General features: G+C 35.0%; 1 protein-coding gene across 3 annotated transcripts in view; it reads left to right on the forward strand.

Annotated features, from left to right (window-relative positions):
* The window catches only part of IFIH1 (interferon induced with helicase C domain 1), a 118,772-nt gene that overhangs the window by 22,962 nt on the left and 82,041 nt on the right, over positions 1 to 13,769 (forward strand). For all 3 annotated transcript variants that reach the window (XM_074215841.1, XM_074215840.1, XM_074215842.1), the window contains exon 2: positions 2,711 to 2,882. In XM_074215841.1, the coding sequence (XP_074071942.1) occupies positions 2,711 to 2,882 (172 nt within the window). The remainder of the gene's footprint in view (positions 1 to 2,710; positions 2,883 to 13,769) is intronic.

A 13,769-nucleotide genomic window follows, 5' to 3' on the forward strand; every position in this document is an offset into this window, starting at 1 on the left:
TTGGTTTTTTTGGGGGGGGGGCATTCCCAGCAATTCATAAAACCAAACACCAGGCCTAACAGTTTTCATTTTTTTTTTTCATTTTGCCAGGTGTGAGGCAAAACCACAGAACTATTTTGATTTGCATTCATCTTACAAACAGTGGTTTGGTTATTATAGTTTGTTGGACATTTCTTCTTTTGAGCCTCCTTATATCTTTGATTACTTTTTAATCGTTTTTGTTGTTTCTTTTCTTTTAACTATTGTTTCTTCGGGTTTCAATTTTTCAGGAGTTTAGTGGCAAATTATGCATAAATATTACAAATACATATATTTATGTATATATATGAAAATTGAATTTCTTTAGACTCTTTTGTAGTAGATAATTAGGTAAAACTATTGCTTCCCAAGGATTTGATGTTTGCCAACACTCAAAATGGAGGATTTATTTACCAGGATGTTGAGTAGGCTACCCAAGTTATACAAATGTAATGAAGAGTTTCACATGAATATTAAAACAAAACAAAATCTTTAATGAAAAATAGTTTTCTTTTTTTAATGGAAAAATAGTTTTCTGATGCTTAATCTTCCTGAATTCAGGGAAGACAAAACAATCACAATTGTGAATGCTTTTAAAAATCAAATTAGCTGATAAATAAGTAGTCTGAAAATTAGTAGGATTAATGTGCCTAGACTTTTAATACAATATTCATTTTATTTATTCATTCTTTTTAGAAAAACACTTTCTGATTAGCTTTTGTAACAGAGGGATTAAAAAACAAAGGACAGTATAAATGAAAAATGGGAATGTCATGGGTTAAAATAAGGTTTACAACCTGATCATTTTAACATTTGTATCAGTTAGTTTCAGGGAGTTAGGTAATATAGAAAAGAGATTTTTAATTATAAATGGTAGTAAAAATAATTCATCTTTTATGTGTTATTTAAGGGAATTTTTTTCAGTTTTAGTATTTTTTCCAAATGTAAAGATAGTTTTCAATATTCATTTTTGTAAAATTTTGAGTTTTAAATTTTTCTTTCTTCCTCCATCCCTCCCTTCCAACTAACCTGCCTCAAGACAGCAACAATCTGAAATAGGTTATAAATGTACATTCATGTTAAATATATTTCCATATTGATCGTGTTGTGAAAGAAAAATCAAAACCAAAGGAGAAAAGCACAAGAAAGAAAAAACAAAATTTTTTAAAAATGAAAATAGTATGCTTTGATCTGCATTCATTCTCCATATTCTCTCCCTGGATGCAGATGACATTTTTCATAACAAGTCTTTTAGACTTGTCTTTGATCACTGTATTGTTGAGAAGACTCAGTTAACATAGGGAATCATCACAATGTTGCTATTACTGTGTGCAGTGTTCTGGTTCTGCTCACTTCACTAAGCATAGGTTCATCTTCTTTCCAGGTTTTTCTGAAATCTGCCTGCTCATCATTTCTTACAGAACTATGGTATTTCATTATATTCACACCACATCTTGTTTAACCATTCCCCAGTTGATGGGCTGTCCCTCAATTTCCAGTTCTTTGCCATTAAGCTGGTTATTTTTTAAATTTGTAGGTGATGCAGTAAATAGAGGGCTACTGGAATCAGGAAGTCCTGAATTCAGTCTCAGACACTTAAAAAAACAGTATCCCTGGGCAAGTTAACTCCTCTCAACCTCATCTGTAAAATGGGGATAATAATAGAATGAGATAAGCACTGACCTTTGTGTCAGGAGGATGGGAATTCCAATCCAACCTCAGTTCAGATCCAACTTGATACTCACTAGCTGTGTGACCTTGGGCAAGTCACTTAACCCTGTCACTTAGCTGCATTCAGGGCCATCTCCAGTCACTCTGATTCATGTCTGACCACTGATCCCAGATGACTCTGGAGGAAAAGTGAGACTGGATACTTAGCACAGCATCCCCCTCACTCAAATCCAATTCATGTCATGGCATCACCTCCCTGATGTTGTGGTCTTCTTTGAGAATGAAGGACAAACATTATTTATTGAAATGATAAGACTTTAATTAGAGTTTCAAAGAGCTTGATTAAATGATATAATAGCCTTTTCTTCATCCCTAGGCCCAGATACTGATAAGATTTAGAGAAGTTGAGTGGCAGTGGATGGAAGGTTAAAGGGTGCCTATTACTTTTTCATTTTCACTTTCTTCTTTAGGGCACAGCTTGATGCATCAGAAAGCAAGCTAGATTGGGAGAGGAGAGACCCAAGTTCAAAGCCTGGTTATTAACATCTAGACTTGGACAAGTGAGCCTCAGCTGAGTTACCTGTAAAATGAGAGAGCTGAACTAGAATCCCTCATGTTACAGATTGCAGAAATAATGTATTTTATATATTTTATTGTACATCTACTCATTTGTATTTAAATTTTAATTTTCCTATTGTTTAAGCAAAATATGAACTAAGGAAATAGTCATGTTATTTTAAGAAAAATTAATGAAGTGATGATTAATTCCTTTAGTATACTTATTATTATACTTATTTACTCATTCATTTATTGAAAAAGGAAGAGTATTGCTCCATACAAACTGTTGTTTTTGGTGGTGAGAGCTATCTCTTTGCTAGGTAGGAACATCTCTGGTTTCCTTGTCCTTGTTTGAGCCTTTATTTATACTTTGACTAATTACATACTTTTTTCTGATAATTTTTAACATTTTTGATATGTTAAAGTTTTTGATTCTTTAATTCTACTTTTCTTTTTGAATTAGGTTGTTCAATTTGATGAAAATTCTGGAAATGAACATGCTGTCCGGGAACTTCTGAGTAGAATAGTACAAAAGGAAGATTGGTTCTCTACATTTCTGAGTATTCTTCGTGAAACTGAATATTTTCAACTTTTTGAAGACCTTACGGGCTCTAATTGCTTAGAAGGCAATGAAGGTTATTTCTTTTTTTTTTCTTTAGATATCACATGACAAATCTAGATACCTTACCAATGCATTGCACAGTTAATGAAATTTATGTTTATATAATGCCAATCATCTAAGATATTAGAATAGTAGATTTTGAGGCTGGAAGAATTTTTAGTTACCACCACTTAACCTCCCTAGGTCTCAACTTTAACTTTAAAATGAAGAAACTGGATTAGATAGAGTCTAGGCAAGATGTGGTGGTGGAGGATATTGTTGATAAGTAATCATTATACAAAACTAAAATATACATATAATATAATGCAGAAATATTATAAATCTATACATATAATACAACATAAAAATATTTTATTCATTTTCAAAAAAATTTGCCCTAGAGAAGGAAAAGTCAATGATGATATTATTGAACTAAAAATAAACTAGTTTTGACAACATTTTGAATGTTGAAGATGAGGAAGATGAGAAAGTTGAAAATCATCTGAAGTTACAAACTAGAGTGACTAGAGGAATTAGTATTCAGCAGAAATGAGGAATTTTGAGGTAAAGGAGTTCTGGTCTGGATGTGTTAAGTTTAAGATGCCTAATTGATTTTAGGGAGTTAGTGATGTGGAATTACAGCTCAGGAAATTAATTAGGCCTGGATAGATAGAAATGATAAATGAAACCATGGGAGCTAATGAAATCATTCAGTGAGGGTAAAGAGAAAAGAGGAGACTCAGGAGAGAGCCATATGAGTCATCCCAATTTAATGGGTAGTTGTGAGTGATAAAACAGCAAAGGAGTTTGAGAAGGAGCAAACAGACAGAAATGAAGAGAGCTAAGAAAGTATAGCAGCATGAAAATTCATGAAAAAAAAAGTCATCATGTGGAGGAGGGTGTCTTTTTCTTTATTTCTTACAACATATAATATTCCTTTATATTCATATACCACAATTTGTTGAACTTTCATCCAACTTATGGGTACTCCTTTGGTTTCCAGGGGTTTTGCCACAGAAAAAAGAACTTTTATACATGTTGTACATGTGAATTCTTTTCCTATGTTTTATTTAACTTCTTGGGGTAGATGGAATCAAAGAGTATGTGCATTTTAATAATTGTGGAAGGAGTAGCTCCAAACTACTTTCCCAAATGGATATATCAATTCACAGCTCAACTATGTGCCTATTTTCCATCAGTACCTCCAATCTTTGCCATTTTCTTTTTTTGCCCATTTCCCATTTATTTCTCAACTCTGCTATAAAGCTTCTTGCTTCCCTACCCAGGTGAAATTCTATCTAGTTATCACTGATGAATGATGGCAATACAAAATCCAGAAGCATTTCTCAGCCCATATCCTTCCTGACCTTTAAGATGACACTGTTAACAATCCCCTCCTTATCCTTTTTTTTCACTTTCCTAAATTTTGCTTTTTTATTCAGGTCTTTTTGTACAAAGTAAGAAATGTAGAAGTGTTTTGAAAACTTGCACATGTATCACCTATATATGGTTGCTTACATTCTCAGAGAGGGAAGAGGAGGAAAGGAAAGATGGAGAGAATTTGAAACTCAAAACTTTAAATGAACAATATTTTAAAAATTAAATAATTTAACAAATCTCCCAATTCCCCATTAATTATAGGAAAGAGTCTGAAAACATAAGCACCACTCCACACATTTGGACTTCTGCTAAGAACTGGCATGTTTCTTCATCTCTCCTTGGGAAGTCATATTGGTTCTTTGTAATTCTGCAGCATTCTCTTCTAATTATTTTTGTGATTTTTATTTCCATTGATTTTGGTGGTGATTCAGAGGTGGCTGGTGCCTCAGAGAATAGAGCACTGAGCCTAAAGTCTGGAAGGCATGAATTCAAATCCAATCTGAGACACATCCTAGGTATTGTGATCCCGAGCTCTTTGTCTGACAAAAGGCTATGCTGGATCAACTTGAGAAAGAAATGGAAAACCCCTTCAGTATCATTTCCAAGAGACCCCATTGACAACATGGTCCATGAGGTCACAATATATTGGACATGACTGAGTGAGTAAACCACAGTGTTTGAGATCTGGGAAATATCTTCCCCATATTTAACTTTCTCCTCCTACTGTCTTATTTAAAACTTCAGGTGGGGAATAAAGACTGAGTTGTGATTGAAGACTTTTGCACATTATATTCAAAAGATTTCTTGTCTGTGAGATTACTCTGACATGCATTTATCTTTGAACTTTGACTGAAGTCTTTTTTCCATTCTTTCCTGATTTCCAGTGCCCACCAACTGTCACCTTGATATTTCTGACACATATGATCTTCTGAACTGGAGGTTTGAGGAGCAACTCAGTCATTATCAGGGAGAGGGTGGATGGCCCCTAAATGACACATTTGAGAGTAGCCCAGCCCCACCTCCAGGGGGTTGGACTGCAGGTGATAGAAGATGAGAATGTTGTGCTCAGGAAGTGAGTGGAAGAACTAAAGAAGCAAATTGGCAACTTGTTGCCATCAATGAAGTCCTGTTGGAACAGAATGCTTAGATCCATAGTAAGTCAAGGTCATGATCCTGAACTCTACAGCACTTGACACAGAACAAACATTGGTGCCCAGCACTGTCACCAACTACAACCATGGCATTGCCCAGACATCTACCACACTTAGCAGCCAGAGCTTATGGCCCCCACAGGGGCCCCAGCTACCCCACCAATTAATGCAGTACCTCCCACAAGTCATTACCTTTACTCCACCCCTCACCTGAAACAGATCACACTGCTCTTCTGCTCAGTTCCAGACAATTACCCAAAGCATTGTTTCTTTACCAGTTTCCATGAGGCCTGGTGGTCTTCTGTGACTGGCTCAGTGATACAGCCACTGGCAAAAATCATAATGAGCCACACCACCACCCTCTGAAAAGACTTGAATTAGATGTCAGAACTTAGGCTGTATGGATTGATTGTCAAGTGGTGAGCAGAACCAGAATAATTTATGCTATATATCAACATCATAAATAACAAATAATTTTGAAAGACTGAAAAAATCTGATTAATTTGATTATTAATTATGATTTCAGAGGATCAGCAGAAAAGTGGTAAACTAATAAGTCAAAAAAGATTTATTTGGGGACATGGCCAATATGGGAAATTTGTTTTATTTGACCATGCATATTTATTACAAAAATTTTGTCCTTTTTTGAAATTTTTTTTGAGAAGGGTGGTGTTAGAAACCCACTTGACACAGTGAAATAGCGGCAGTATATTGTAGCAAGAAATTAGAGAAATCCTATGATTCTGGCCAGAAGTGGACTCTACTCTTAAAAGAGGAGGGATCAGAGCACTGGGTACAGAAGTGAGGAAGCTTTTATGGGATTAGTATGATACAATTCCCTCAAACCCTCCCCTCCAAGAGTTAGACTTGTCTAACTTTTCCCAGGTTGCAATCCTCTGGATAAGCCTTTCCTCATGCTTCTCTTGTTATGGAAATGAAGCTTTCTTTTACAGGGAGTTGTCACAGTTGTCAGTTTAAGCTGGTTGTGCACTGGACCTGGAGGTCCAGGAAGACCTGAGTTCAGAATCTAGCCTCAGAGCCTTACTAATCTAATTAGAAGCAGACAGGGTCAGGGATGATGTGTCATGTAAAGTAATATGTATAGCCCTTATTAAGCAGACGCTGTTCTTTCTTAGGTCAAAAAGGCCTAAGTCTTTGCTAGGTCAGGACCAGGCCCGCCCCCCCCCCCCCCATCCTGACCCTGTCCACTTCTGATTAGATGTTTTTCCATGCTGCTGTGAAAAGTTAACTCCTTTATTTACTTACACCATCCTGACCTGGTCTGTTCAGTGTTTGGTTTTTTTTCAGCAAGTTGTTGTGGGAACTTAACCCTTCCATTGCTTTACACTGTGGAAACCAAACACCCTACATTTCTCACAGTAGGTGGCAAGTAAAGGAAAAAAATGTTTAATAGCCAAAAAAAGTGAGTTAGAGGAGATAAAGGAGAGGAACAAATGAAGATTACTTTTCCTTGGAATTTGCTATGAAAGGGAAGAAAGATATGGATGATAGCTTGAGGGGGTTGATAGGGTAAACTAAAATCCTTTTTTTTTTTAAGGATTCCCAAGAGCTTAGAAATCTTCAGTTTTACTTTATGTACTCATAAGCGCCTGATCGGATGCTCCCCTCCCTTCATGAGGACTTTCCTCATCCCTTCTGTACCTTTGAAAATTAATTAGTTTTTTAATGCTTTGTGTTTTCTGTATATTCTTTTATCATCTTCCCTCTTCAGGCTCCACTATGTAAGGTCCTTGAGGATGAAGATTTTGGTATTGGTATCCCCCAGAATCTAATAGTACACAGTGCCTTGCACATGATAGGTAATTTTGTTTGTTCAAATGAGGAAGGGGCTAAGCAATTTCATATAATAATAACTTTATGATAGGCACTGTGCTAAGTACTTTTAAAAATATCTTATTTGAGCCTCAACAATCCTTTGAAGTAGGTATCTTTGTAATCCCATTTTACAGTTGAGGATACTGAGGCAGACAAGTGACTTGTTCAAGATAACATACTTAGTAAGGCTCTGAGGCTAAATTCTGAGCTCAGGTCTTCTTGGACCTCCAGGTCCAGTGCACAGCCAGCTTAAATATATAAAATGAGGTAATTGAATTTGATTATCTCTAAAGTTCCTTCTAATTCCAAATGCTATAATCTTATGATTAGTGAAAATGCTACTAAAGAAGATAAGAAAAGCTGCTAGATTAGATAAAAAAGGCACAAAAAGCATCCATGGGAAGGAAAGCATAACTTTGAAAGTATTAACAGATCAATGCTCTAACAAAAGGAAAAGATATACAATTGGAAAAAATAATACATTCTATATTACTACTTTTTCATAAAAGATGATTGTGAGGCCATTTATAATTACTCACCTACATTCCTACTTCTTCATTTCTGTAAAACCATAATAGAATGACTGACACACATTTTAAATAGAGTTTAGATGGAGATAATAAGAAAACATCAGGCAGGCTTTAATAAATGATATTTTAACAGTGTACTACTTTACAAGTTCACAGTTGACTGACAAAATGCAGAATGTATAAGATAGCACTGTTTTTTAAAATTGATTTTTAAAGAAGTGGCAGCCAAGGCATGGTGGTTAGAGAGCCAACCTTGAATCTTGAAATAAATAAAAGTTCAAGACCCACTTCTTTTTTTTTTGTAAGGCAAGGGGGATAAGTGACTTGCCCAAGGCCACACAGCTAGGTAAATGTTAAGTGTCTGAGGTCAGATTTGAACTCAGGTACTCCTGACTCCAGGGCCAGTGCTCTATCCACTGTGCTACCTAGCCACCCCTCAAGACCCACTTCTAAGATAATCAAGTGTGTGACTCTAAGTAAGTCTCATAACCTCTGTGTTCTAGGGATAGGAACATCTTTTTTTTTTTTAAGATTTTATTTATTTTGAGTTTTACAGTTTTTTCCCTAATCTTACTTCCCCCCCCCACAGAAGGCAATTTGCCAGTCTTTACATTGTTTTCAGGGTATATAATGATCCAAATTGAATGTGATGAGAGAGAAATCATATCTTTAAGGAAGAAACATAAAGTATAAGAGAAAGCAAGGTCAGACAATAAGATGTCAATTTTTTTCTTAAATTACAGGTAATAGTCCTTGGTCTTTGTTCAAACTCCACAGTTCTTTCTCTGGATGTAGATGGTATTCTCCATTGCAGACAGCCCCAAATTGTCCCTGATTGTTGCACTGATGAAATGAGTGAGTCCATCAAGGTTGATCATTGCTCCCATGTTGCTGTTAGGATGTACAGTGTTTTTCTGGTTCTGCTCATCTCACTCAGCATTAGTTCATGCAAATCCCTCCAAGCTTCTCTGAATTCCCATCCCTCCTGATTTCTAATAGAACAATAGTGTTCCATGACATACATACATATACCACAGTTTGCTAAGCCATTCCCCAGTTGAAGGACATTTACTTGATTTCCAATTCTTTGCCATCACAAACAGGGCTGCTATGAATATTTTTGTACAAGTGATGTTTTTACCCTTTTTCATCATCTCTTCAGGGTATAGATATAGTAGTGGTACTGTTGGATCAAAGGATATGCATATTTTTATTGCCCTTTGGGCGTAGTTCCAAATTTCTCTCCAGAAAGGTTGGATGAGTTCACAGCTCCACCAATAATGTAATAGTGTCCCAGATTTCCCACAACCCTTCCAACAATGATCATTATCCTTTGTGGTCATATTGGCCAGTCTGAGAGGTGTGAGGTAGTACCTCAGAGGAACTTTAATTTGCATTTCTCTAATAAGTAATGATTTAGAGCAATTTTTCATATGAGTGGATTGCTTTGATCTCATTGTCTGTAAATTGCCTTTGCATATCATTTGACCGTTTGTCAATTGAGGAATGGCTTTTTAAAAAAAAATTTACTCAGTTCTCTGTATATTTTAGAAATGAATGATAGGAACATTTCTTAAGACTTTAAATTGCAAAAAAAAAAAAGGTATGGACTTGTACCTTGAGTAAATTTTCTCTTCCGGGAGTTTTTTTTATCCATGGTATAAAAATCCACTTTAAAAAAATATAGACTCCTCTGAGCAAAAAAAAAAAAAAAAAAAAAAAGTTTATTTTGGCTTTTCTCAAGTAAAGGGCACACTCCAAGTCTCACAAAGGTAGTGAAGATCAAGGAGCTGCCCTGAATTGATAGTCAAGCAAGAATATATGGCCTAATGCAATCCCCTCTTCCTTCCCATCTTCCCTCTCTGTTGACTGATTGGTTAGTCTTCAGAGTTACATTCTACTTGTGCAAATCTACCCTAGCAAGAAAAGAACGAAAGGTTTTCATAAAATATTACCTCACCATCCAGATGGTGAGAATAACCTTCAGGATTATAACTATCTTATTGAAGTAAACTTGTCTACGAACAGTCTACTTATCATCAAACAAGAGGAGTCTTATGAGTTTCATTGGAAGCTCATAAGTCTCCTGTTCTCCCAGTTAAGATAGTTCCCCACCCCCATCCCCAACAGAGTTGGGAGGCTGCCTGGCTTGGAATGCAAGGTCTCTCTCCCTCTTTCTTCTAAGAATAGTCTAGGAGTAATAGTTTGTCATTGTTTTAATGATTTTTAACCCTGAGAGGACTTCACTAGGAATATTAACTCTTAGAGGTAATATTCCATTCACATGAAACAACTGATCCAGTCTTTGTCCCATTAAAAGGTATTTTACTTGGTTTAAAAAAAAAGTCACCTTAAAGGCTCTCCTTCAAAAAAGTATTTTCCCTGTGTGTATTATTATTATTATAATGTAAGTTCCTTTGAAAGATTAAATAATAGAGATAACTTTATTATCAATATCCAATTAGACTTGAAATTAGGAGACATATCTGCTTACCAAAGGTATTCTTTACTGTCATAGAAGATTTTTGATTGAGTCAAAATGGAAGGGGGAGTTCCCATAGATGCCCAAAACTTTCCTGATATACCTGTTTGCACATGACACTATGTTGACTGCATGAAGCCCTTTAAGAATCTTAGAATCCTTACTGAGCTTCACAACTATTCAAAAGAGTTTACCTAATGAGCCACCTAATGAAAACCTCAAGGAAATGAAGAATATCAATTGTCTACTACAGCCTCACTTCCCTCCCTTCTCAGTTTTTTTTTTTATTGAGATTTTATTTTTCCAAATACATGTTAAGAAAATTTTTTCAACTTTCATCCATATGCATATTTTAAGTTACAAAATTTCCCTCCATCCTCCCTTCCTACCCCCCTCCCCTCAGTGGTGAACAGTCAGGTTAACATGGTATATACATATTTTTGATAGACAAGTTTATAGATTAGTCATTTTTAGGATTAAGGGAAAGAAATACACAAGTGATCATTTTCATATAGTGTTCATCAGATTCTGTAGGGTTTTTTGGTTTGTTTTGTTTTTCTTCCTCTGGATGGGGATAACACTGTCCATAGGTAGCCTAATACAGTTGTTCTAGCCCTCTAAACTTGCTGAGAGGAGCTGCTTCCATCAAGATTGATTACCCCACAAGGTTGTTGTTAATGTGTATATTGTTCTCTTGGTTCTGCTCCCTCCTCTCTTCTCAATCTTGACCCTCTAGTTTATCAGTTCAGTATTACACTATCCTTTAATCAGTTCAGTATTTCACTGCCCTTAACTCTCTTATCCCCATCCTGGATCCCTACCCTCTATCTTTTACATTTCTCATAGATTGCTAAATGATGCTGAGTGAAGGCATACAACCTTGCATACTTGATACACCACAAGTTTATCTATCATTTTGCCATCACTACTTAAAGGCAATTACTCTTCCTTAATTGATTTTTTTCATGGGTAGCTGTTCCACACCTTCTGTTTTCCATTATAACTTCCCAAACTTCTGTTCCCTCTATTCTCTTTTTTTTCAGGTTTTTGCAAGGCAAACAGGGTTAAGTGGCTTGCCCAGGCCACACAGCTAGGTAATTTTTAGACCACATTTGAACGCAGGTACTCCTGACTCCAGGGCTAGTGCTTTATCCACTTCCCTCTACTCTTTAAGCAGAATTCATCTCATACTTTGTTGAGGAAAGAGACATTTATACCCCTCTAAGTTCTACATAGCAAAATCTCTTGATATTATTCCCAATTCTGACCTCCTTTATTCCAGTCTCTGATAATGAAGTGGCAACCAAGTCTCTCCATTTGTATTATTGATCTTACTACTTCCTATCTCTTCTGATAATTTTAAAATATCCTTGATGAATTAGGTGGAAACAAGCAAATTTTGGTAGATAATTCACTATAGCAGACTACATCTTCATATTTATACAGTTGAATGAAAGATTTAAAGAAAAAAGCATCCTGGTGTGATTTTTATTTGTCAATAACTCCCACAAATAAAATTGAGTAGGTAGTCAACCTTAGTTTCAACTCAAGGCTGAGCCTGAGCCTCAATCAAAAATCAGTCTTAAATGCTATTCTTCAACAAGATGTTTTGCATACTTATTCAAAATTTCTTGATAGGTGCATCCACAGAAATAATTTTGTTTATAAATCTTTAAGGTGATCCATATCAAAGGAGGCAAGAAATAGGGAGATCAGGGTCTAGTAAAGATATCCACCAATGTCAAGGAGGATACCTTGAAAAGTTCACATGGAAAAAAGATTTCTCTGTAGATGCTGAGGTTCTTTGAGTATCTACTTATCATGAATGATTTTGTGTTGATTACTCTAGAATACTAGAGGTTCTTTTCAGTGAGCTCTATTAAGAGAAATTGGCCTAATTAAAAAAAACTAATCAAATAAAGATTATTTGGTTCCTGAATTGTGGTATGCAAGTATGTGAGTAGTTTGTTGAGTTAGTGCTATTATATGTGTATATATATATATATATATATATATATATATATATATATATATATATTCAATGATCAACTAGGAAAATGAGAGCAAGGTAGATTATATTTGAGAAACTGAGAATTACTTTCAGTGATCTTGACCTTGTCTTCCAAATCTGTATTCTTAACATCAGTATTTTATTTGTGAGAATATATGGGTGCAAATGATAAAATATAGCACACTATGAAAAGAATCCAAATTTCAGTTGACATAAAGGACTATGAAAAGGTACATGGCAAATACAAATACACATATTATTGATGATGACTTTCATACAATAAGTGACAAAAAAAAGTTATAATCAATCAAGGACATATATAACTAGAAAAGCAGGTGGTGGTGGTTAGTCATATGACTAGAGCTTGATTCAGTTTCTGGGAATTGTTAGAATCTTTCCTTTCCCTTAGAAATTTACAGTAAGTTCTCCAGTGCATTGGTTATATCCACTATGATGACTTTTTGGAAGGATAAGTATGAGATTCACACAAGATAAGAAAGTCTTATGGACTTTAATTTATGATATTATAGAAAAAGTTCTCATGTTGAGAAGTGACTAAGGTAATTTAAGCACATGATGAAAATAGTAAGTAGCTTTTGTATAGTGCCTTATCAATTTAAACAGCTCTTTAAATGTATCATCTCATTCTAGCCTAATAAAAATCCTGTTAGGTAATAAAAAGTTATCCACAATTTACAGGTGAGGAAACAGTTCCATAAAAGGGAATTAACTTTTCCATGGGTCACATAAACCTTGAGTGGTAGAGCTGTACCTTGAACTTGGACTTTTCTTACTTCTAGATTATTTCTAGAAGTATTCATGGCCTATTCTGATACTTTTTCTTATATGTTTACATTTCAAAAATATAAACAAGTATTTTTCTGACTTTTCTTGTAGAAACAGTGCTACATAATCATACAGACTAACAAAGGTATATAGTAATGCTTATATAATAGATAAATAGTATAGGTGAAAATTGATAATTCATTTTGCTTTTAAACCTTTCCTCATATGATCTTATATTTTTTCATTGTATAAATATCAATTAGTGATTTTATATATATATATTCATACATATATTGCATATGTATAACTTTATACATATATAAATGGAATTCATAATTTTATCAGTCCTATGGAGGCAGATCACAGATTCTCCACATTTCCATGAATTAGCAGTCAAATAATAAATAATCATTGAGGGATTAATTTTATGGTGATGATCTGCTACCAATTTAGCTATGTTTATCCTTGGACAAGACATATACTCAATAGGTCAATCGTTTAGGTCAGGCCTTAATATCTTGTTAAAACTTACCAGAGCTAAAGGTTTGTCATAGCCTTTAAGGACATGACATTAACCCATGTCATAATGAGACACTGGAATAAGGCATTAATGAAGGACATCCCTATTAAAAATATAAATACTGTCATTTTTATGGCTTTGTGCTCCCTACAGCAGTACAGGTAGCAACCCAACCACAACTTTACATACTTCTTGTATCCTTTCGATTTCCTTTCCCCAATCTTT

This window comes from Macrotis lagotis, chromosome 1 (assembly GCF_037893015.1).
Source record: "Macrotis lagotis isolate mMagLag1 chromosome 1, bilby.v1.9.chrom.fasta, whole genome shotgun sequence".
NCBI lineage: Eukaryota > Metazoa > Chordata > Mammalia > Peramelemorphia > Peramelidae > Macrotis > Macrotis lagotis.